Source organism: Anser cygnoides, chromosome 31 (assembly GCF_040182565.1).
Source record: "Anser cygnoides isolate HZ-2024a breed goose chromosome 31, Taihu_goose_T2T_genome, whole genome shotgun sequence".
Lineage (NCBI taxonomy): Eukaryota > Metazoa > Chordata > Aves > Anseriformes > Anatidae > Anser > Anser cygnoides.
The window spans coordinates 122,711-145,024 of NC_089903.1; the positions used below are offsets into that span (position 1 = coordinate 122,711).

The 22,314-nt window shown below is 70.4% G+C and overlaps 2 protein-coding genes across 2 annotated transcripts in view; one reads left to right on the forward strand and one right to left on the reverse strand.

Moving 5' to 3' along the window:
• Positions 1–13,092, forward strand: part of DLG4 (discs large MAGUK scaffold protein 4) — a 29,368-nt gene extending 16,276 nt beyond the window's left edge. The window contains 11 exon segments of the mRNA XM_066985266.1: positions 2,183–2,297; positions 3,038–3,163; positions 3,165–3,212; positions 4,007–4,043; positions 4,137–4,164; positions 5,331–5,378; positions 5,470–5,571; positions 9,567–9,739; positions 10,855–10,964; positions 11,975–12,066; positions 12,961–13,092. Of these exon segments, the coding sequence (XP_066841367.1) occupies positions 2,183–2,297; positions 3,038–3,163; positions 3,165–3,212; positions 4,007–4,043; positions 4,137–4,164; positions 5,331–5,378; positions 5,470–5,571; positions 9,567–9,739; positions 10,855–10,964; positions 11,975–12,066; positions 12,961–13,067 (986 nt within the window). The 3' untranslated portion in view covers positions 13,068–13,092.
• A 2,070-nt stretch (positions 13,093–15,162) lies between these two features.
• On the reverse strand, positions 15,163–19,867 carry MPDU1 (mannose-P-dolichol utilization defect 1). The gene is given in 10 exon segments (XM_066985271.1): positions 15,163–15,354; positions 15,442–15,469; positions 15,471–15,550; positions 16,393–16,441; positions 16,443–16,503; positions 16,604–16,697; positions 16,699–16,708; positions 18,193–18,325; positions 18,921–18,986; positions 19,267–19,867. Coding segments are annotated over 10 exon segments (786 nt in total). The 5' UTR covers positions 19,355–19,867; the 3' UTR covers positions 15,163–15,177.
• Positions 19,868–22,314: the final 2,447 nt, after the last annotated feature.

A 22,314-nucleotide genomic window follows, 5' to 3' on the forward strand; every position in this document is an offset into this window, starting at 1 on the left:
CCGACCCCGTGCCCTGATCCTGACCCCATGGCCCAACCCCATGGCCCCGTCCTGTCCCCACGCCCTGACCCCGTCCCCATACCCTGGTCCCGGTCCCTGTCCCCATGCCCCAACCCTGTCCCCGTGCCCTGACCCCCTGACCCCATCCTGTCCCTGTGCCCTGAGCCCACCCCCGACCCCGTGCCCCGTCCCTGTCCCCATGACCCTGTCCCTGGGACCCTGTGCCCTAATTCTGGTCCCTGTCCCCGTGCCCTGACCCTGTCCCTGTGCCCTGACCCCATGACCCCGTCCTGTCCCTGTGCCCTGAGCCCACCCCGACCCCGTGCCCTGTCCCTGTCCCTATGACCCTGTCCCCATGCCCCCGACCCTGTCCCCGTGCCCTGACCCCCTGACCCCATCCTGTCCCTGTGCCCTGAGCCCACCCCAACCCCGTGCCCTGTCCCTGTCCCCATGACCCTGTCCCTGGGACCCTGTGCCCTAATTCTGGTCCCCGTCCCCATGCCCTGACCCCATCCCCGTGCCCTGACCCCATGACCCCGTCCTGTCCCTGTGCCCTGAGCCCACCCCGACCCCGTGCCCTGTCCCTGTCCCCATGACCCTGTCCCTGGGACCCTGTGCCCTAATTCTGGTCCCTGTCCCCGTGCCCTGACCCTGTTCCTGTGCCCTGACCCCAACCCTGTCCCCATCCCCTGATCCTGGTCCCTGTCCCCGTGCCCTGACCCCCTGACCCCGTCCTGTCCCTGTGCCCTGAGCCCACCCCGACCCCGTGCCCTGTCCCTGTCCCTATGACCCTGACCCCGTGCCCTGACCCTGTCCCTGTGCCCTGACCCCATCCCCGTGTCCTGACCCCATCCCCGTGCCCTGACCCCATGACCCCGTCCTGTCCCTGTGCCCTGAGCCCACCCCGACCCCGACCCCATGGCCCTGACCCCATGACCCCAGCCCCATGACCCTGACCCTGACCCCATCCCTGTGCCCTGACCCCATCCTGTCCCTGTGCCCTGAGCCCACCCCGACCCCGTGCCCTGTCCCTGTCCCCATGACCCTGTCCCTGGGACCCTGTGCCCTAATTCTGGTCCCTGTCCCCGTGCCCTGACCCTGTTCCTGTGCCCTGACCCCAACCCTGTCCCCATCCCCTGATCCTGGTCCCTGTCCCCATGCCCTGACCCCATGACCCCATCATCCCTGTCCCTGTGCCCTGAGCCCACCCTGACCCCATGCCCTGTCCCTGTCCCTATGACCCTGACCCCGTGCCCTGACCCTGTCCCTGTGCCCTGACCCCATCCCCGTGCCCTGACCCCATCCCCGTGCCCTGACCCCATCCCCGTGCCCTGACCCCATGACCCCCCTCCTGTACCTGTGCCCTGAGCCCACCCCGACCCCGACCCCATGGCCCTGACCCCATGACCCCAGCCCCATGACCCTGACCCCATCCCCGTGCCCTGTCCCCATGACCCTGACCCTGACCCCATCCCCGTGCCCTGTCCCCATGCCCTGACCCCGTCCCCATGCCCTGACCCCATCCCCGTGCCCTGACCCCCTGACCCCGTCCTGTCCCTGTGCCCTGAGCCCACCCCGACCCCGACCCCATGGCCCTGACCCCATGACCCCAGCCCCATGACCCTGACCCCATCCCCGTGCCCTGTCCCCATGACCCTGACCCTGACCCCATCCCCGTGCCCTGTCCCCATGCCCTGACCCCGTCCCCATGCCCTGACCCCATCCCCGTGCCCTGACCCCCTGACCCCGTCCTGTCCCTGTGCCCTGAGCCCACCCCAACCCCGACCCCATGGCCATGACCCCAGCCCCATGACCCTGACCCCGACCCCATCCCTGCGTCCCCCCCGCCCTGACCCCCTGCCCCCCAACCCCATGACTCCATCCTGTCCCTGTGCCCTGAGCCCACCCCGACCCCGTGCCCCGTCCCTGTCCCCGTGCCCTGACCCAATGACCCCGTCCTGTCCCTGTGCCCTGAGCCCACCCTGACCCCATGGCCCTGACCCTATGACCTGACCCCGACCCCATCCCCGTGCCCCGACCCCATCCCTGCGCCCCCAACCCTGACCCCGTGCCCCCCGACCCCATGACTCCGTCCTGTCCCTGTGCCCTGACCCCGTTCCCCTGACCCCCGTTGCCATGCCCCCTGACCCCTGACCCCCGACCCCCGACCCCGACCCCGCAGAGTACGGGCGCTTCGAGGCCAAGATCCACGACCTGCGGGAGCAGCTCCTGGGCAGCAGCCTGGGCTCGGGCAGCGCCTCCCTGCGCAGCGACCCCAAGCGCGGCTTCTACGTCCGGTGGGCTCGGGGGGCGCGGGGGGGGCGGGGGACGTGGGGGGGTCGGGGGGGCGTGGGGACAGGGGGGGATTTGGGGGTGGGGAGGATTTGGGGATGGGGGAATTGGAGGGGGGTGTTTGGGAATGGGGGGGTCTGGGGGTGGGGGGGACATGGGGGGATTTGGGGAAGGGGGGTCAGGGGGATGGGGGGGGCATGGAGGGATTTGGGGAAGGGGGGGATTTGGGGTGGGGTGTTTGGGAACGAGGGGGGGGTCAGGGGAATGTGGGGGACACTTCTGGGGGACATGGGGGTGGGGGGGATGTGGGGATTGGGGGGGGGATTTGGGGACGGGGGGACATGGGGGGGGATTTGGGGGTGGGGGGACATGGGGAGATGGGATTTGGGGTGGGGGGTTGGAATGGGGGGGTCAGGGGGATGGGAGGGGTGGGGGGGGGACGTTGGGGGGACATGGGGGCACGGAGGGGTTTGGGGGCATGGGGGGGACATGGGGAGGAATAAGGGGACAATGGGGGGGATGATGGGGGGGCACGGGGATGGGGGGGACGTGGGGGGGGACATGGGGCACGGAGGGGTCTGGGGGGGCATGGGGGGGGGCGTGGGGAGGAATAAAGGGACGGGGGGCAATGGGGGGACATGGGGACAGGGGATATAGGGGGGACACAGGGACATTGGGACAGGGGGACCTGGGGATGGGGGGGGGGGGGCACAGGGGCTGACGCCCCCCCGCCCCCCGCCCCCAGGGCGCTGTTCGACTACGACAAGGCCAAGGACTGCGGGTTCCTGAGCCAGGCGCTGAGCTTCCGCTTCGGGGACGTGCTGCACGTGCTCGACGCCTCCGATGAGGAGTGGTGGCAGGCGCGGCACGTGCAGCCCCCGCCCAGCCCCCGAGCTCGGCTTCGTGCCCAGCAAGCGCCGGTGAGCTGGGGGGGGGGGGGGCTGGGAGGGGCTGGGAGGGACTGGGGGGCACTGGGAGGGAACTGGGAGCCTCTAAAGGGGCACTGGGAGATGGTTGGAGGAGGCTGGGGAGGGCTGGGAAGGACTGGGAGGGAACTGGGGGCCCCTAAAGGGTCATTGGGAGGGACTGGGAGGCACTGGGAGGGAACTGGGAGCCTCCTAAAGGGTCACTGGGAGGGACTGGGAGGCACTGGGAGAGAACTGGGAGCCTCTAAAGGGTCACTGGGAGGGACTGGGGGGCACTGGGAGGGAACTGGGAGCCTCTAATGGGGTGCTGGGGGGCTGGGAGGGGGCTGGGAGTCTGGGGGGCACTGGGAGGGACTGGGAGCCTCTAAAGGGGCACTGGGAGGGACTGGGGGGCACTGGGAGGGAACTGGGAGCCTCTAAAGGGTCACTGGGAGGGACTGGGGGGCACTGGGAGGGAACTGGAAGGGAACTGGGAGCCTCTAAAGGGTCACTGGGAGGGACTGGGGGGCACTGGGGGGAGACTGGGAGGGAACTGGGAGCCTCTAAAGGGTCACTGGGAGGGACTGGGGGGCACTGGGAGGGAACTGGGAGCCTCTAAAGGGTCACTGGGAGGGACTGGGGGGCACTGGGAGGGACTGGGAGCCTCTAAAGGGTCACTGGGAGGGACTGGGAGGCACTGGGAGGGAACTGGGAGCCCCTAAAGGGGCACTGGGAGGGAGCTGGGGAGCACTGGGATGGGACTGGGAGGCACTGGGGGTTACTGGGAGCCAACTGGTTTCTCTCCGCAGGGTGGAGCGGCGGGAGTGGACGCGGCTAAAGGCCAAGGTGCCCCCCATTGTGCCCCCCCACCAGTGCCCCCCAAGCGGGGTCCCAGCGCCCCCCCCCTCACCCCCTCTCTCTCCTTTGCCCCCCCCCCAGGACCGGGTCCCCGGCTCGGGCTCACAAGGTGGGTGCTGCCCCCCCCCCCCCCCGGGACCCCCCGTGTGCCCCCCCCTTGTGCCTGGGGGCTGGGGGGGGTCCTTGAGCTCTTGGGGGGCTCAGTGTTCGGGGGGGGCGTTATAGGGTTTTGGGGGGCTTACGAGGGTTGGGTGCTGGGGGGTTATGGGGGGGGCTCAGGGTGCTGGGGGGGTTATGGGGTGCTGGGGGGGTTATGGGGGGGCTCAGGGTGCTGGGGGGGTTATGGGGTGCTGGGGGGGTTATGGGGGGGGGCTCAGGGTGCTGGGGGGGTTATGGGGTGCTGGGGGGGGACTCAGGGTGTTGGGGGGGCAGTTTTGGGGTGCTGGGGGTCTCAGGGTGCTGGGGGGTTTTGGGGTGCTGGGGGGGGGGTTATGGGGGGTGGTCTCAGGGTGCTGGGGGGGATTTGGGGTGCTGGGGGGTTATGGGGGAGGTCCTCAGGGTGCTGGGGGTTATGGGGTGCTGGGGGGGATCTGGGGGGTTTCAGGGTGCTGGGGGGATTTGGGGTGCTGGGGGGGTTATGGGGTGCTGGGGGGTTGGGGGGGTCTCGGGGTGCTGGGGGGGATTTGGGGTGCTGGGGGGGGGTTATGGGGTGCTGGGGGGTTATGGGGGGGTCTCAGGGTGCTGGGGGGATCTGGGGGGGGTCCTCAGGGTTCCGGGGGGGGTTATGGGGTGCTGGGGGTGGGTCTCAGCGTGTTGGGGGGGGGTCTCAGGGTGTTGGGGGGGATTATGGGGTGCTGGGGGGGTTATGGGGGGGGGGTCTCAGGGTGCTGGGGGGATCTGGGGGGTCCTCAGGGTGCTGGGGGGTTTTGAGGTGCTGGGGGGGGTTATGGGGGGGGTCTCAGGGTGTTGGTGGGGTTATGGGGTGCTGGGGGGATCTGGGGGGTCTCAGGGTGCTGGGGGGTTATGGGGGTGCTGGGGGGTTATGGGGGGGGGGTCTCAGGGTGCTGGGGGGATCTGGGGGGGGGTCCTCAGGGTGCTGGGGGGGATTTGGGGTGCTGGGGGGGTTATGGGGGGGTCTCAGGGTGCTGGGGGGTTATGGGGTGCTGGGGGGGGATCTGGGGGGGGTGTCAGGGTGCTGGGGGGATCTGGGGGGTCCTCAGGGTGCTGGGGGGGTTATGGGGTGCTGGGGGTCCTTGACGCCCCCAATCCCCGCAGGGCGTGAGGACGCGGTGCTGAGCTACGAGACGGTGACGCAGATGGAAGGTGAGGGCGGGGGTCCCGGGGGGTGGGGGGGGTGGGGGGGGTCGTGTCGTGTCCGGGGCGCCCCCGCCCCCTGACGCCCCCTCCCCCCCAGTGCACTACGCGCGGCCCATCATCATCCTGGGCCCCACCAAGGACCGCGTGAACGACGACCTCCTCTCCGAGTTCCCCGACAAGTTCGGCTCCTGCGTGCCCCGTGAGCGGGGGGCGGGGGGGGCACGGGGGGGCACGGGGACATTGGGGGGGGCACGGGGACATCGGGGGGGGGGGGGGGCACGGGGACATCGGGGGAGATGGGGACATTGGGGGGCATAGGGACAGTGGGGACGTGGGGGGATATGGGGACATTGGGGGACGTTGGGGGACATTGGGGGATGGGGGGGGCATGGGGACACTGGGGACATGGGGGGGCACGGGGACATCGGGGGACGGGGGGGGGCACGGGGACATCAGGGGACGGGGGGGACACGGGGACATTGGGGACATTGGGGGGCATAGGGACAGTGGGGACGTGGGGGGATATGGGGACATTGGGGGACATTGGGGGACTTTGGGGGGCATTGGGGGACATTGGGGGGCATGGGGCATTGAGGGGGGGGGACACAGGGCCACTGGGGGCCACTGGGGGACACGGGGCCATTGGGGATGGGGGGGGGACATGGGGATGCTGGGGACATGGGGACGTTGGGGGACGGGGGGCATGGGGACATTGGGGACATTGGGGAGCATTGGGGGACAGGGACATTGGGGCTGGGGGGGGACACAGGGACACTGGGGGTCATTGGGGGACACGGGGACATTGGGGACATTGGGGACACTGGGGGGACATGGGGACATTGGGGGGGATACAAGGACATTGGGGGACAGGGGGGCACGGGGACATTGGGGGGGGCACGAGGATATTGGGGGGCATGGGGACATGGGGACATTGGGGGCCAGGGGGGCACGGGGGGGCACAGGGACATGGGGACATTGGGGGGCACGGGGACATTGGGGACATCGGGGGGACGGGGGGGACAGGAGGGATGCGGGGACATTGGGGGATATGGGGACATTGGGGACATTGGGGGGCAGAGGGGGACACTGGGGACATGGGGACATCAGGGGGACATGGGGATGTTGGGGGGCATGGGGACATCGGGGGACGGGGAGGGACGGGGGATATGGGGACACTGGGGGAAGTGGGACAGGGCCACGGCGTTCGGGTTGGGTTTAGGGTTAGGGTCCCCGTTCTTCTGCTCATCCCCATCCCCGTGTCCCCACGTCCTTCTGTCCCCACGTCCTTCTGTCCCCATGTCCCCACGTCCCCGTGCCCATCTCCATCCCAATGTCCCTGTCCCTATCCCACCGTCCCTGTCCCCATTCCCCCATCCCCGTCCCGATGTCCCCATCCCTGTGTCCCCGTCCCTATCCCAATGTCCCCATCCCCATCCCGATGTCCCCATCCTGATGTCCCCGTCCTGATGTCCCCATCCCTGTGTCCCCGTCCCTATCCCAATGTCCCCATCCCCGTCCCGATGTCCCTATCCCTCTGTCCTGTCCCTATCCCAATGTCCCCATCCCCATCCCGATGTCCCCGTCCCGATGTCCCCATCCCTGTGTCCCCGTCCCTATCCCAATGTCCCCATCCCCGTCCTGATGTCCCCATCCCTGTGTCCCCGTCCCTATCCCACCGTCCCTGTCCCCATCCCGATGTCCCCGTCCCGATGTCCCCGTCCTGATGTCCCCATCCCTGTGTCCCCGTCCCTATCCCAATGTCCCCGTCCCCATCCCGATGTCCCCGTCCCGATGTCCCCATCCCTGTGTCCCCATCCCTATCCCAATGTCCCCGTCCCCATCCCGATGTCCCCATCCCGATGTCCCCGTCCCGATGTCCCCATCCCTGTGTCCCCGTCCCTATCCCAATGTCCCCCATCCCCATCCCGATGTCCCCGTCCTGATGTCCCCGTCCCGATGTCCCCATCCCTGTGTCCCCGTCCCTATCCCAATGTCCCCATCCCCATCCCGATGTCCCCATCCCTCTGTCCTGTCCCTATCCCAATGTCCCCGTCCCCATCCCGATGTCCCCGTCCCGATGTCCCCGTCCCGATGTCCCCATCCCTGTGTCCCCGTCCCTATCCCAATGTCCCCATCCCCATCCCGATGTCCCCGTCCTGATGTCCCCGTCCCGATGTCCCCGTCCCTGTGTCCCCGTCCCTATCCCAATGTCCCCATCCCCATCCCGATGTCCCCATCCCTCTGTCCCTGTCCCTATCCCAATGTCCCCGTCCCCATCCTGATGTCCCCGTCCCGATGTCCCCATCCCGACGTCCCCGTCCCGACGTCCCCGTCCCTGTGTCCCTGTCCCTATCCCGACGTCCCCATCCCCGTCCCGACGTCCCCGTCCCTGTGTCCCTGTCCCTATCCCGACGTCCCCGTCCCCATCCTGATGTCCCCATCCCTGTGTCCCCGTCCCTATCCCAATGTCCCCGTCCCCATCCCGATGTCCCCATCCTGATGTCCCTGTCCCGATGTCCCCATCCCTGTGTCCCCCATCCCTGTGTCCCCGTCCCTATCCCAATGTCCCCGTCCCCATCCTGATGTCCCCGTCCCGATGTCCCCGTCCCGATGTCCCCATCCCTCTGTCCTGTCCCTATCCCAATGTCCCCGTCCCCATCCTGATGTCCCCGTCCCAATGTCCCCATCCCAATGTCCCCGTCCCGATGTCCCCATCCCTGTGTCCCCGTCCCTATCCCAATGTCCCCATCCCCATCCCGATGTCCCCATCCCTCTGTCCTGTCCCTATCCCAATGTCCCCGTCCCCATCCCGATGTCCCCGTCCCGATGTCCCCATCCCGATGTCCCCATCCCTGTGTCCCCGTCCCCATCCCGATGTCCCCATCCCCATCCCGATGTCCCCGTCCTGATGTCCCCGTCCCGATGTCCCCGTCCCTGTGTCCCCGTCCCTATCCCAATGTCCCCATCCCCATCCCGATGTCCCCATCCCTCTGTCCTGTCCCTATCCCAATGTCCCCGTCCCCATCCTGATGTCCCCGTCCCGATGTCCCCATCCCGACGTCCCCGTCCCGACATCCCCGTCCCTGTGTCCCTGTCCCCTATCCCGACGTCCCCATCCCCGTCCCGACGTCCCCGTCCCTGTGTCCCTGTCCCTATCCCGACGTCCCCGTCCCCATCCTGATGTCCCCATCCCTGTGTCCCCGTCCCTATCCCAATGTCCCCGTCCCCATCCCGATGTCCCCGTCCTGATGTCCCCGTCCCGATGTCCCCATCCCTGTGTCCCCCATCCCTGTGTCCCCGTCCCTATCCCAATGTCCCCGTCCCCATCCCGATGTCCCCGTCCCGATGTCCCCGTCCCGATGTCCCCATCCCTCTGTCCCTGTCCCTATCCCAATGTCCCCGTCCCCATCCTGATGTCCCCGTCCCAATGTCCCCATCCCAATGTCCCCGTCCCGATGTCCCCATCCCTGTGTCCCCATCCCCGTCCCGATGTCCCCGTCCCGATGTCCCCATCCCTGTGTCCCCGTCCCGATGTCCCTATCCCTCTGTCCTGTCCCTATCCCAATGTCCCCGTCCCCATCCCTGTGTCCCCATCCCGATGTCCCTATCCCTCTGTCCCGTCCCTATCCCAATGTCCCCATCCCCATCCCGATGTCCCCATCCTGATGTCCCTGTCCCGATGTCCCCATCCTGATATCCCTGTCCCAATGTCCCCATCCCAATGTCCCCATCCTGATGTCCCCATCCCTGTGTCCCCGTCCCCATCCCTGTGTCCCCATCCCTGTGTCCCCATCCCTATCCCGATGTCCCCATCCCGATGTCCCCATCCCTGTGTCCCCATCCCTATCCCGATGTCCCCATCCCGATGTCCCCATCCCTGTGTCCCCGTCCCCATCCCGATGTCCCCGTCCCCATCCTGATGTCCCCATCCCTGTGTCCCCGTCCCTATCCCACCGTCCCTGTCCCCATCCCCATCCCGATGTCCCCATCCCGATGTCCCTATCCCTCTGTCCCTGTCCCTATCCCAATGTCCCCATCCCCATCCCAATGTCCCCGTCCCGATGTCCCCATCCCTGTGTCCCCATCCCTGTGTCCCCATCCCTATCCCGATGTCCCCATCCTGATGTCCCCATCCCTGTGTCCCCGTCCCGATGTCCCCGTTGTGTCCCCGTGCCCCCGGCCGCGGCCCCGCAGACACGACGCGGCCCAAGCGGGACTACGAGGTGGACGGGCGGGACTACCACTTCGTGGCGTCGCGCGAGCGCATGGAGAAGGACATCCAGGGCCACAAGTTCATCGAGGCCGGGCAGTACAACAGCCACCTCTACGGCACCAGCGTCCAGTCCGTGCGCGAGGTGGCCGAGCAGGTGACACGGGGGGGGGACACGGGGGGTGGTGGGGGGGGACACAGGCGGGCCCCCGGGGGGCTACCGGGGTCCCCGGGGACAACCAGGGGCTTTAGGGTAACACCGGGGTCCTCAGGGGGCTACCAGGGGCCCCAGGGTGCAATTGTGGGCCCCAGGGTGCCGCCGGGGTCCCCAGAGTGCCACCGGGGTCCCCAAGGTGCCATTGGTGGTCCCCAGGGGGCCACCAGGGTCCCCAGGGGGCCACCAGGGGCCTCAGGGTAACACCGGGGTCCTCAGGGGCTACCAGGGGCCCCAGGGTGCCATCATGGTCCCTAGGGTGCCACCAGGGTCCCCAGGGGGCCACCAGGGGCTTTAGGGTAACACCGGGGTCCTCAGGGGGCTACCAGGGGACCCAGGGTGCAATTGCGGGCCCCAGGGTGCCATCATGGGCCCCAGGGTGCCATCATGGTCCCTAGGGTGCCACCAGGCACCCCAGGGGGCCACCAGGGGCTTTAGGGTAACACCGGGGTCCCCAGGGTGCCATCATGGTCCCCAGGGTGCCACTGGGGTCCCCAAGGTGCCATCGTGGTCCCCAAGGTGCCATTGTGGTCCCTAGGGGGCCACCAGGGGCTTTAGGGTAACACCAGGGTCCTCAGTGGGCCACCATGGTCCCCAGGGTGCCACTGTGGACTCCAGGGGGCTACTGGGAGCCCCAAGGTGCCACCAGGGTCCCCAGAGTGCCACCAGGAGCCCCAGGGTGCCACCATGGTTCTCAAGGTGTCACCAAGGTGCCACCAGGGGCCACATGGCGTCATTGGGGTGGCCTCAAGGTGCCACCAGCAGCCCCAGGGTGTCACCGGGTGACCCTCAAGGTGCCACCCTGGGGCCCCAAGGTGCCGTCGTGGTCCCCAGGGTGCCCCCAGGGTCCCTGAGGTGCCCCCAAGGTGCCACCGGGGACCACCGAGGGGGCCTCCAAGTTCCCTAGGGGTGGGCCACCGGGGTCCCCAGGGCATCCCCGGGGTGTCCCCATGGCAGGGCGGTGGTCGGGTGGGGTGGGCGGGGCCCCCCCGCGGTGTGACGTCACGGTGATGTCACGATGACGTCACGCTGACGTCACACCTGGGGGGGCGGGGCAGGGCAAGCACTGCATCCTGGACGTGTCGGCCAACGCGGTGCGGCGGCTCCAGGCGGCCCAGCTGCACCCCATCGCCATCTTCATCCGCCCCAAGTCGCTGGAGAACGTCCTGTGAGGGGCGGGGCCTCGGGGAGGGGGCGGGGCCTCGGGGGAGGGGGCGGGGCCTCGCGCGGGAGGGGCGGGGCTTGGTGGAGGGGGCGGGGCTTGGTGGAGGGGCGGGGTTTCGAGGGAGGGGGCGGGGCCTCGAGGGAGGGCGGGGCTTGGTGGAGGGGGCGGGGCTTGGTGGAGGGGCGGGGTTTCGAGGGAGGGGGCGGGGCCTCGAGGGGAGGGGGCGGGGCCTCGAGGGGAGGGGGCGGGGCCTCGCGGGGGAGGGGGCGGGGCCTCGAGGGGATGGGGCGGGGCTTGGTGGAGGGGCGGGGCTTGGTGGAGGGGGCGGGGTTTCGGGGAGGGGCGGGGCTTCGATGGGTGGGAGCAGCTTGGGCAGGGCCTGGGGGGTGGAGGGGGCGGGGCTTGCTGGAGGGGCGTGGTCTGATTGGTGGGCGGGGCTTGGGGTGGGTGGGGCTCGGGGCTGGCTTGGGGCTGCAAATGGGGATTGGGGTGGAGGGGGCGGGGCTTGGTGGAGGGGGCGTGGTCTGATTGGTGGGCGGGGCTTGGGGTGGGCGGGGCTCGGGGTTGGCTTGGGGCTGCAAATGGGGATTGGGGTGGAGGGGGCGGGGGGCGGGGCTTAGTGTAGGGGCGTGGTCTGATTGGTGGGCGGGGCTTGGGGTGGGCGGGGCTTGGGGTTGGCTTGGGGCTGCAAATGGGGATTGGGGTGGAGGGGGCGGGGCTTGGTGCTGGGGGCGTGGTTTGGGGGCGGGGCCTGGAGGGGCGGGGCTTGGTGCTGGGGGCGTGGTCTGCTGGGGGCGTGGTTTGGGGGCGGGGCCTGGAGGGGGCGGGGCTTGGTGCTGGGGGCGTGGTCTGCCGGGGCGTGGTTTAGGGGCGGGGCCTGCTAGGGGCGGGGCCTGCAAAGGAGGCGTGGCGTGGCTGGGGGCGGGGCTTAGGGTGCGGCCCGAGGGCGTGGCCTCCCCGGGGGCGTGGCCTGTGGGCGGAGTGGGCGTGGCCACGACGAGCCCCGCCCCCAGGGAGATCAGCAAGCGGGTGACGGAGGAGCAGGCGCGGAAGGCGTTCGACCGCGCCACGAAGCTGGAGCAGGAGTTCACCGAGTGCTTCTCGGGTGGGCGCCGCGGACTCCCCGGGACCACCCCCACCCCCCCAGGGACCCCCCCCAAACCCCAGGGACCCCAATGGGAACCCCAGGACCCCCCCCCCCCCAGAGACCCCGCTGGGAGCCCCAGCCCCAGGAGACCCCCAGTGGGAACCCCCAGGGACCCCATGGGGAGACCCCAGACCCATGGACCCCCCCCTTGGACCCCCCCCCCCCCCCAGGGATGCCACCAGGGACCCAGCCCCCCTGGGACCCCCCCCAGTGGCCCCTGATTTTGCCCCGAGGAACCCCCCCCCCCCCCCGCCCCCAGCCTCACAGAGACCCACCCCCCTACCCCCCCCCACCCCGGACCCCCCCCAGATGTCCCCAGGGGACCCCAAAACCCCACAGGGACCCCACTGGGACCCCGCCCCCCCCCCCCCAGCCCCATAAGGCTCCCCCCCTCCCCGAGACCCTACTGGCACCCCCAGCCCCAGTGGGACCCCTCCATAGAGACACACCCCCCCCCCAGCCCCATAAGTGCCCTAGGACCCCCCCCCCCCAAAATGTCCCCAAGGGACCCCAAAACCCCACTGGGACACCCCCCCCCAACCCTACTGCAACCCCTCTAGGGACCCCCCCCCAGTCCATAAGGACCCCCCCCCATATACCCCAATGGGACCCCCCCCACCCCCCCATATACCCCAATGGGACCCCCCCCCCCCCCATATACCCCAATGGGACCCCCCCCCACCCCCCCCCCCCCCCATATACCCCAATGGGACCCCCCCACCCCCCAAGCCCCACAAGGCCCCTCCTAGGGCCCCCGAATCTCCTTAAGGGACCCCACAACCCCAAAGCCCCCACTGGGACCCCCCCCCCCCCCCAAAGGCCCCCCCCCGATTAACCCCTTCCTCCCCGCAGCCATGGTGGAGGGCGACAGCTTCGAGGAGATCTACCACAAGGTGAAGCGCGTCATCGAGGAGCTCTCGGGGCCCTACATCTGGGTCCCCGCCCGCGAGAGACTCTAGGGGCGGGGGGGCCCCCCCACCCCCCGGCCCCCCCCCCCCAAAAAAAAAAAAAACCACAGCCCCCCCTCAATCACATTCTGAGCCGGGGCCCCCCCCAAAGCGGGCTCCCCCCCCCCCCCCACAGGGGGTGGCTGCATGCGCGGGACGCCGCGGGGGGGGGGGGGCTCCGCTAAGCCCCCAAACCTGCGGGGGGGGGCAGCCCCCCACCACATTTTGGGGGGTAATTGGGGGAGGGGGCAATTCCCAGCTGCCCCCCCCCAGGGCTTTCTGGGGGTCCCCACCGTCTTTGGACCCCCCCCCCCCCGGTCTTTGCCCCCCCCCCCCCCCCCCCCCAATTTGGGGAGGGTGATGCAGGCCCCCCCCCCCCCAAACACCCAGTGGGGGCCGGGGGGGCCGTGAGGGGGCACTGCGCCTTTGGACTTGACTTTTGTACATATAACCTCTATATTTGTACGCCCGCGCGGGGGGGCGGGCGGGGGGGCCCCCCCGGGCTCAGCCCCCCCCCCACCCAATTCGGGGGGGGGGGTCCCCTCGGCCCCCTCCCCCCCCCAAATCCCTCCGATGGAGGAGGAGGGGGCGGTGGGGGGGCGGGGGGGGGCGCTTCGTGGAGGGGGGGGGCGGGGGGGCGCGGGGGGGGGGGGAGATGAGAGTATTTTGCATAGAAATATTATTGCTACCGTCAGGCGGGAATAAACCGAGTCGAGACGCCCCCCCCCCTCCCCGTGTCGTGGGGGGGGGGGGGCACTGAGGGGCTGGGGGGGGGCACTGAGGGGTTGGGGGGGGGGCACTGGGAGGGGGCGCTGAGGGGCTGGGGGGGCACTGAGGAGGGGGGCACTGAGGGGCTGGGGGGGGCACTGAGGGGCTGGGGGGGGCACTGAGGGGCTGGGGGGGCACTGAGGGGCTGGGGGGGGCACTGGGAGGGGGGCACTGAGGGGCTGGGGGGGGGCACTGAGGGGCTGGGGGGGGCACTGAGGGGCTGGGGGGGGGGGCTGGGGGGGGCACTGAGGGGCTGGGGGGGGCTGGGGGGGGCACTGAGGGGCTGGGGGGGGGCACTGAGGGGCTGGGGGGCTGGGGGGGCACTGAGGGGCTGGGGGGGCACTGAGGGGTTGGGGGGGGGCTGGGGGGGCGCTGAGGGGCTGGGAGGCACTGGGAGGGGGGCACTGAGGGGCTGGGGGGGCACTGAGGGGCTGGGGGGGGCTGGGGGGGCTTTGGGGGTCAGTGGGAGGTGTTGGGGGGGGTTGGGGGGCATGGGGGGGTGCAAGGGGAGACCCCCCCCCCCAATGGGCCGGGGGGGGCACACTGGTCAATGGCGGGGGGCAGAGGGGGCAAAATGGGGGTCCTATTTGCCCCCCCCCAAAGATTGTGTCTTCGGCGATGGGACACCACCACCACCCCCCCAAAAAAAAAAAGTCGGGGGGGGGCACCCCAATTCCGGCAGGGGGGGGCGCTGAGCCCTGATTTATTTTTCATTTTTACAGTATTTAAAATAAACTGGGGGGGGGCTGGGGGGGGGGTCTCATCCCCCCCCCCCAACCCCCCCCCACTGCTGCCCCCCCCCCCCCAAGGTGGGGGCTGGTCCCTGGAGGAGGATTTTTGGGGGGGGGGAGAAGAAGGGGTCACAGCCCCCCTGCCCCCCCCAAATTTGAGGAGTGGGTTCCCTGTTTATTTGGGGGGGGGGGGGCGGGGGGGGCTCTCCACTAATCTGGGGGGGGGGGTCACAGATCTGTGGGGGGGTCCCACTGATTTGGGGGTCACAGATTTATAGGGGGGGGGGGTCCCACTGATTTGGGGGGCATAGATCTATGGGGGGGGGGTCCCACTAACTTATGGGGGGCACAGATGGGGGGGGGTCCCCAATAATTTATGGGGCGGGGGGGCACAGATCTGGGGGGGGGGTCCCACTGATTTGGGGGTCACAGATCTATGGGGGGGGGTCCCACTGATTTGGGGGCATAGATCTATGGGGGGGGTCCCACTAACTTATGGGGGGGGGGGCACAGATGGGGGGGGGGTCCCCAATAATTTATGGGGCGGGGGGCACAGATCTGGGGGGGGGCACTGATTTATGGGGCAGGAGCAGGCAGCCCCCCCCCCATAACCCCCTTTGCTGTCATTGCTGGGGGGCTCCGAGGGGGTCCTGGGGGGGGTGGGGGGGGTCGTGCCCCCCCGTTTCACTCCCCCTTGGCGCGGGGCGCGCCCCCCAGTAGTAGAGCAGCTGCCCCACCAGCAGCGCGTTGCAGGCGGCCGAGGCGGCGAAGGTGAGGGCCAGCAGCGCGTCCCCCGTCTCCTGGGGGGGGGGGGAGAAGGCAAAAGAAAGGGGGGGGGGGGAGTTTTTGGGGGTCCCGGGGGGGGTCGTGGGGGGGGGGGCTCTGACCTGCAGGGAGGTGAAGATCCGTGCCAGGGCCCCCCAGCAGCAGGAAGGCGGTGACGGCCGAGAGCTGCCCCGTGTGGCCCTGCCGGTAGTTGGTGGCTGCCTGCAGGAGCTGGGGGGGGGAAATATTGGGGGGGGGGGGCACCGGGGGAGGGGGTGTCAGTGGTTGGGGGGTGCCACCGTCTGATCCCCCCTCCCCGATCCAAATCCCCCTCCCCATCCCAAATTTTGCTCTCCCCAGCCCCAAGCCCCCCCCCGACCCCAATCCCCCCAAACCCCAAATGCCCCCCCGATCCCCAAATCCCCCCCCAGCCCCATCTACCCCCCCAAATGCCCCCCAGCCCCCAAATCCCCCCCCCCCCACAGCTCCCAATCTCCCCCCAAACCCCCATCTACCCCCCACCCCCCAATATTGCCCCACCAAGCCCCCAACACCCCCCCCCCCAGGCCACAAATGCCCCCCCCCCCCGGCTCCAAATCCCCCCAGTATTGCCCCCCCAGCCCCCAATCCCCCCCAGCCCCATCTACCCCCCGAAATGCTCCCCCAGACCCCAAATGCCCCCCCAGGCCCCAAATACCCCCCCAATATTGCCCCCCGCAGCCCCCAATCCCCCCCCCAAAACCCCCATCTACTCCCTCCAAATCCCCCCCCAGCCCCTCAATATTGCCCCCCCGACCCCAAATGCCCCCACCCAGGCCCCAAATACCCCCCAATATTGCCCCCCCAGCCCCCACCCCCCCCCACTCCCCTCCAAATCCCCCCCAGCCCCTCAATATTGCCCCCCCGACCCCAAATGCCCCCCCAGCCCCAAATTCCCCCTCCCAATCCCCAAATCCACCCCCCGCACCCCCCAATCCCCCCCCAAACCCCCATCTACCCCCCCAAATCCCCATCTACCCCCCCAATATCACCCTATCGCCCCCCCTCCCCAAAATATCCCCCCCCGTACCCGCCCCCCCGACGGCCGGCAGGCTCCCCGCCTGCAGCAGGGTGACGAGCGCGGGGGGGCCAGGGGGACACGAGGGCGCCCAGCAGGGCCAGGTACACGGCCACCAGCAGCACCCCTATTGGGGGGGGGGGGACAGAGGGGTCAGGGGGCTATTTTTGGGGTGGGGGGGTCCCGGCGGTGCCCCCCCCCCCCCCCCCCCCCCGGCGCTCACCCACCTCGCCCCGTGCGCCCCCCGTAGTGCAGGACGAGGAAGCCGATGGTCAGCGTCTGCAGCAGGAGGAAGAGCGCCTCCCCACGCGCTGGGGGGGGGATTTAGGGGGCTGGGGGGGGGCACCAATGCTGGGACCCCCCCAGCCCCCTCCGACCTCCCCCAGACCCCCTTATGGGGTTCCTGTGAGAGCTGTAGGGGTTGTGGGGGGTCCTCTGGCACCACCACCCCCCCCAAGGCGCCTCCTGGCTTTTGGGGGGGCCATGGGGATTCCTTGGGGGGGGGGGTAGTGGGGTGTCCTATGGGGGTCCTGTGGGGGTCTTACGGGGTCCCTATATGCCCCATAGGGGTTCCTATGGGCCTTACGGGATCCCCATGGGCTCTATGAGGTGCTGTGGGGGTCCTATGGGTGCCCCCCCCCCCCCCCCAGCTCTTTGGGGGTCCCATGGGGCTCGTGGGGGTTCCTATGGGGTCCCAGGGGGCTCCTGTAGGTACTGTGGGGGCTCCTACGGGCTCTGAGAGGGGCTTGTGGGGCTCTTTGGGGTTCCTATAGGCTCGGGGGGGGGGGGAGGGGGGTTCCTTTGGGGTCCATGGGGGCTCCTTCAGGCTCTGTGGGGGTTCCAATGGGCTCCGAGGGGTCCCAATGGGCCCCAAAGGGGTTCCTGTGGGTACCATGCGGTCCCTATAGGCTCCGTGGGGCGGCCCTATGGGTTCTCTGGGGGTCCTTTGGGCTCTGTGGGGTCCCTATAAGCTCCGTGGGGCGGCCCTATGGGTTCTCTGGGGGTCCTTTGGGCTCTGTGGAGTCCCTATAGGCTCCGTGGGGCGGCCCTATGGGTTCTCTGGGGGTCCTTTGGGCTCTGTGGGGTCCCTATAGGCTCCGTGGGGCGGCCCTATGGGTTCTCTGGGGGTCCTTTGGGCTCTGTGGGGTCCCTGTGGGCTCCGTGGGGCGGCCCTATGGGTTCTCTGGGGGTCCTTTGGGCCCTGTGGGGTCCCTGTGGGCTCCGTGGGGCGGCCCTATGGGTTCTCTGGGGGTCCTTTGGGCTCTGTGGGGTCCCTATAGGCTCCGTGGGGCGGCCCTATGGGTTCTCTGGGGGTCCTTTGGGCTCTGTGGGGTCCCTGTGGGCTCCATGGGGTGATCCTATGGGCTCCATGGGGCGGCCCTATGGGTTCTCTGGGGGTCCTTTGGGCCCTGTGGGGTCCCTGTGGGCTCCGTGGGGCGGCCCTATGGGTTCTCTGGGGGTCCTTTGGGCTCTGTGGGGTCCCTGTGGGCTCCATGGGGCGGCCCTATGGGTTCTCTGGGGGTCCTTTGGGCTCTGTGGGGTCCCTATAGGCTCCGTGGGGCGGCCCTATGGGTTCTCTGGGGTTCTTTTTAGGGCTCCCTGGGGTCCCTATGGGCTCTGTGGGGGTCCCCATGTGCTTTGCAGGGTTCCCACGGGCCCTGTGGGGGATCCCGTGGGGTTCCCCCGTGCTCTTACGGGGGTTCTATGGGGTCGCGATGTCCTGTGGGCTCTTACGGGGGTCTCCTCTGGGGTTCCTCCCTCCCCCCGTTTCCCATACCCCCCCAAACCCTCCCCGTGCCCCCCCACCCCGGGTCACCTGAAGGGGAAGCCGCGGGCCCAGCTGTAGGCCACGGTGCCCCCCAGCGCCGCCAGCTCCAGCCCCACGGCCCCCAGGCTCAGCCCGGCCCCGCTGCGCGCCCCCACCAGCTTCAGCACCTGCGGCAGCTTCACTGCGGGGGGGGGTTGGGGGTGCCCCCAGACCCAGGGACCCCCCAGACACATCGGGAGGGGCCCAGAGTAGCATGGAAGGGGGGGGGGCAGGCCCCAGCCCCCGTTAGCAGCCCCACAGGGCCCCATAACCAGCCCCACACTTGGCCCTTCACCCCCCCATTATGAGCCCCATAGCCTCCCCCAGCCCGCCAGCCCCACGGCCACCCCTTAACCCCATCACCAGCCCCATAGCCCCCACAGCCAGCCCCATAACCGCCCCATTGCCAGCCCTATAACCCCATTCCCAGCCCCCCAGCCCCCAGTGCCCGCCCCACAACCCCACAGCCAGCCCCATAACCTCATTGCCAGCCCCATTCGCAGCCCCACAGCTACCCCATAACCCCGCTACCAGCGCCACAACCCTATTTCCAGCCCCATAACCGCCCAATAACCCCATTTCCAGCCCCATAACCACCCCATTACCCCACTGCCAGCCCCGTAGCCCCCACAGCCAGCCCCATAACCCCACTGCCAGCCCCATAACCGCCCCCCCCCCCAGCCCCACAACCACATTGCCAGCCCCACAGGCCCCCCCACAGCCCCCCAGCCCCTCACCCATGACGGATCCGGCCACGATGCCGTAGCCGAGCCCTTTGCTGAGCAGGATCTTCAGGCACGGCACTGGGGGGGGGGGTGGTGGGGGTCAGGGGACCCCCCCAAAACCCCACTTCCGTCCCCCCAACCCCAACTTCCGCCCTCAAACCCACCACTTCCGCCCTCAAACCCACCATTTCCGCCCTCAAAGCCACCACTTCCGCCCTCAAAGCCACCACTTCCGTCCCTAACCCCGCTACTTCCGCCCTCAACAAACATGGCGGCGCCCGCTTCGCCTTCCCCGCGGGCACTTCCGCCCCGCCCCGCCGTGGCGGCCGCGCCCCCCCCCCCCCCCCCCGCCGCGCACCGTGCAGGAGGTTGAGGCGCAGCAGCAGCTCGTCGAAGCAGCGGTCGGGCAGCAGCAGCGGCACCAGGGCCCCGCGCAGCGCCTCCATGGCGGCCTCCGCCGCCAGCCGGCTTCCCCGGGGGGCAACGCGCAGGCGTGGCCACGCCCCCCTGGCGCAACGATTGGCCGCGAGGCCTCCTGCGCCTGCGCAGTGGAGCCGCGGGGCCCGGGGAGGGGGAGCGCCCTCAGCGATTGGCTGCGCCTCCTCCCGCCCGCGGTGAGAACACGCCCCCGAGAGCCGCGCATGCGCGCTCCCCCTCCTCGCTGGGCTCCCCGCGTTCTGATTGGCTCGCGCTGCGGCCAGCCCCGCCCTCCCTGTTTCACCACAACGCGCACGCGCACAGAGCCTCGCGCAGCTCCGCCCGGTAAGCGAAGCCTCAAAAATGCCTGCAGGCCACGCCCCCACACCCTTGCGCATGCGTTGAGCTCCCCCTCACCCCTCCCCTCCCTGCTCCACTCGCGCATGCGCACATCTCCCCGACTCCCCTGAGGCGGTGCTTCAAAATGGCGGCGGTCCTCCTTCACACAGCTGCGCATGCGCAGAGCTCCCACACAGCCTCCTCCTCCCCCACCCGCGCATGCGCACACCCCCCGCCCCCTCCCTCCACGCGGCGCCTCAAAATGGCGCCGTCCCTCCCCGCGCCGCCCGCGCATGCGCCCTCCCCCTCCCGGTGACCGCCGCCGCCGCCACAAGATGGCGGCGCCCACGCCGGGCCCCGCCATGGCGGCGGCGGCGGCGGCGGCGCTGAGCGGCGGGGCGGTGTCGCTGTGCGTCCTCTTCTACGTCCGCCTCCAGCGCGGCCGCCGCCTGCGCGAGGCCTCGCGCCGCCTCCGCGCCGCCCGCCACCGCCGCCTGCGCCTCCGCGTCCGCCGCCGCTTCGCGGGGCTGTGGCTGGGCCTGGGCGGGCCGGGCCCGGGCGGGCCGGGCCCGGCGAGGAGCGGCGGCTGTGGAGCAAGGCGCGGAGCTCGGCCTTCTGGGAGACCGTGCGGGCCAAGGCCTTCAGCGGCGGGGAGTGGGCCGAGAACTTCCGCCTGGGGCCCGGCACCTTCGACTTCCTCTGCGGGCGGCTGCGGGCGGCCATCGAGCGGCGCGACACCAGCATGAGGCGGGCGGTGCCGGCCGAGGTGCGCCTGGCGCTGACGCTGTGGCGCCTGGGGGCCTGCACCGAGTACCGGGCGGTGGAGCAGCAGTTCGGGGTGTCGCGCTCCACCGTCTGCAAGATCCTGCGCGACGTCTGCGAGGCCGTCGTGGCCATCCTGGCGCCCGCCTACGCCGCCGCGCCGCACGCCGTCGCCACCGGCACCGGCACCGGCGGCGGCGGCTTCGCGCTGCCGCAGCTGGCGGGCGTCCTGGCCAGGCTCCCCGTGCCCATCCGCGCCCCCGCCGAGGACGCCGCCAGCTACAGCGACGGCCGCGGGTGGCACTCGGTGGTGCTGCAGGCGGCCGTCGACGCCCGCGGCTGCTTCTGGGACATCGAGGTCGGGCGGCCCGGCGGCGCGGGGCTGCGGGGCACGGCGCTGTACCGGCGGGCGCAGCGGCGGCGCGCTCTGCCCGGCGCCGCACGCCGACGTCGGCGGCGTCGCCGTGCCCCCGTTCCTGCTGGGCCGCCCGCGGGACCCGCTGCTGCCGTGGCTGCTGAGGCCGTACCGGCGGGCCGAGGCCTCGCGGCGGCGGCGGCGGCGGCGCTTCAACGCGGCGGCGGCGGCGGCGCGGGCGGTGGCGGCGGCGGCGCTGGGGAGGCTGCGGGGCCGCTGGCGGTGCCTGCAGAAGCGCAACGACACCGACGTCGCCTTCCTGCCCACGCTGCTGGCCGCCTGCTGCCTGCTGCACAACGTCTGCCAGGCCCGCGGCGACGCCTGCCCCCCCCGCTGGGTGGCCCCCCCGCCCGGGGACCCCCTGGGGGGCGAGGAGGAGGAGGAGGAGGAGGAAGAGGAGGAAGAGGAGGAGGGGGAGGGGGAGGAAGAAGGGGGAGAGGGGCCGGGGCCGGCGGCGGCCGCCTGGAGGATCCGCGAGGCGCTGGCTGAGGCGCTGCAGGGGTGAGGGGGGTGGGGGGGGGCCAAATACCCGGGGGGCCAAATACCCGGGGGGGCCCCAAATACCCGGGGGGATCCCAAATACCTGAGGGGGGACCCCAAATAAGCGGGGGAGGGGCACATTTTGGGGGGGGGGGGGCAAATACCCGGGGGGGGGCCCAAATACCCGGGGGGGCCCCAAATACCCGAGGGGGGGGCCCAAATACCCGGGGGGATCCCAAATACCTGAGGGGGGGGGGGGGGGGCCACATCCGGGGGGGCACATTTTGGGGGGTGGGGCCCCAAATACCCGAGGGGGGCCCCAAATACCCGGGGAGGCCCCAAAATACCCAAGGGGGGCCCCAAATACCCGAGGGGGGCCCCAAATACCCAAGGGGGGGCCCCAAATACCCGGGGGGCCCAAATACCCGGGGGGGGGACAAAAACCTGGGGAGGGACCCCAGATCCCCGGGGGGGGGGGGCAAATATTCGGGGGGGGGGGGTTGGGGGAGCACCAAATACCCAAGGGGGCCCGAAAGGTTCTGGGGGGGGGGTCCCAAAATGGTCGGGGGGGGGGGTTAGGATATGGGGGGGGGGGTGTCCCCAAGCTGTTGGGGGGGGTCTCCCATTTTTTTTTAAAGGGGGGGTCTGTTCCCTCCCACGATCGCAATAAAAAGTTTGGTACGAAACGGTGAAAATGGCGGATTTTGCCCTAAAATGGTGGTTGGGGGGGGGGCGGGGGGCAGGCCGTTTGGGCTTTATGGGCTTTATGGGGGAGCTTTTTTTTTTTTGGGGGGGGGGGGGGGGTCTGTGTTTTTTTGGGGGGTCTTTACCGCACCGAAGGGGCTTTGGGGAGGGGCTCGGTGCCCCCCCCCCCAATAAAAAGCCGGAGCCACCGCCGGTTTCCCAAAGTCGCTTTTATTCCAATAAATAAACGTTACAAAAGGGGGTGGGGGGGGGGGGCAGCCCCACGCCTGGGTCCCTCCGTGGGGTGTT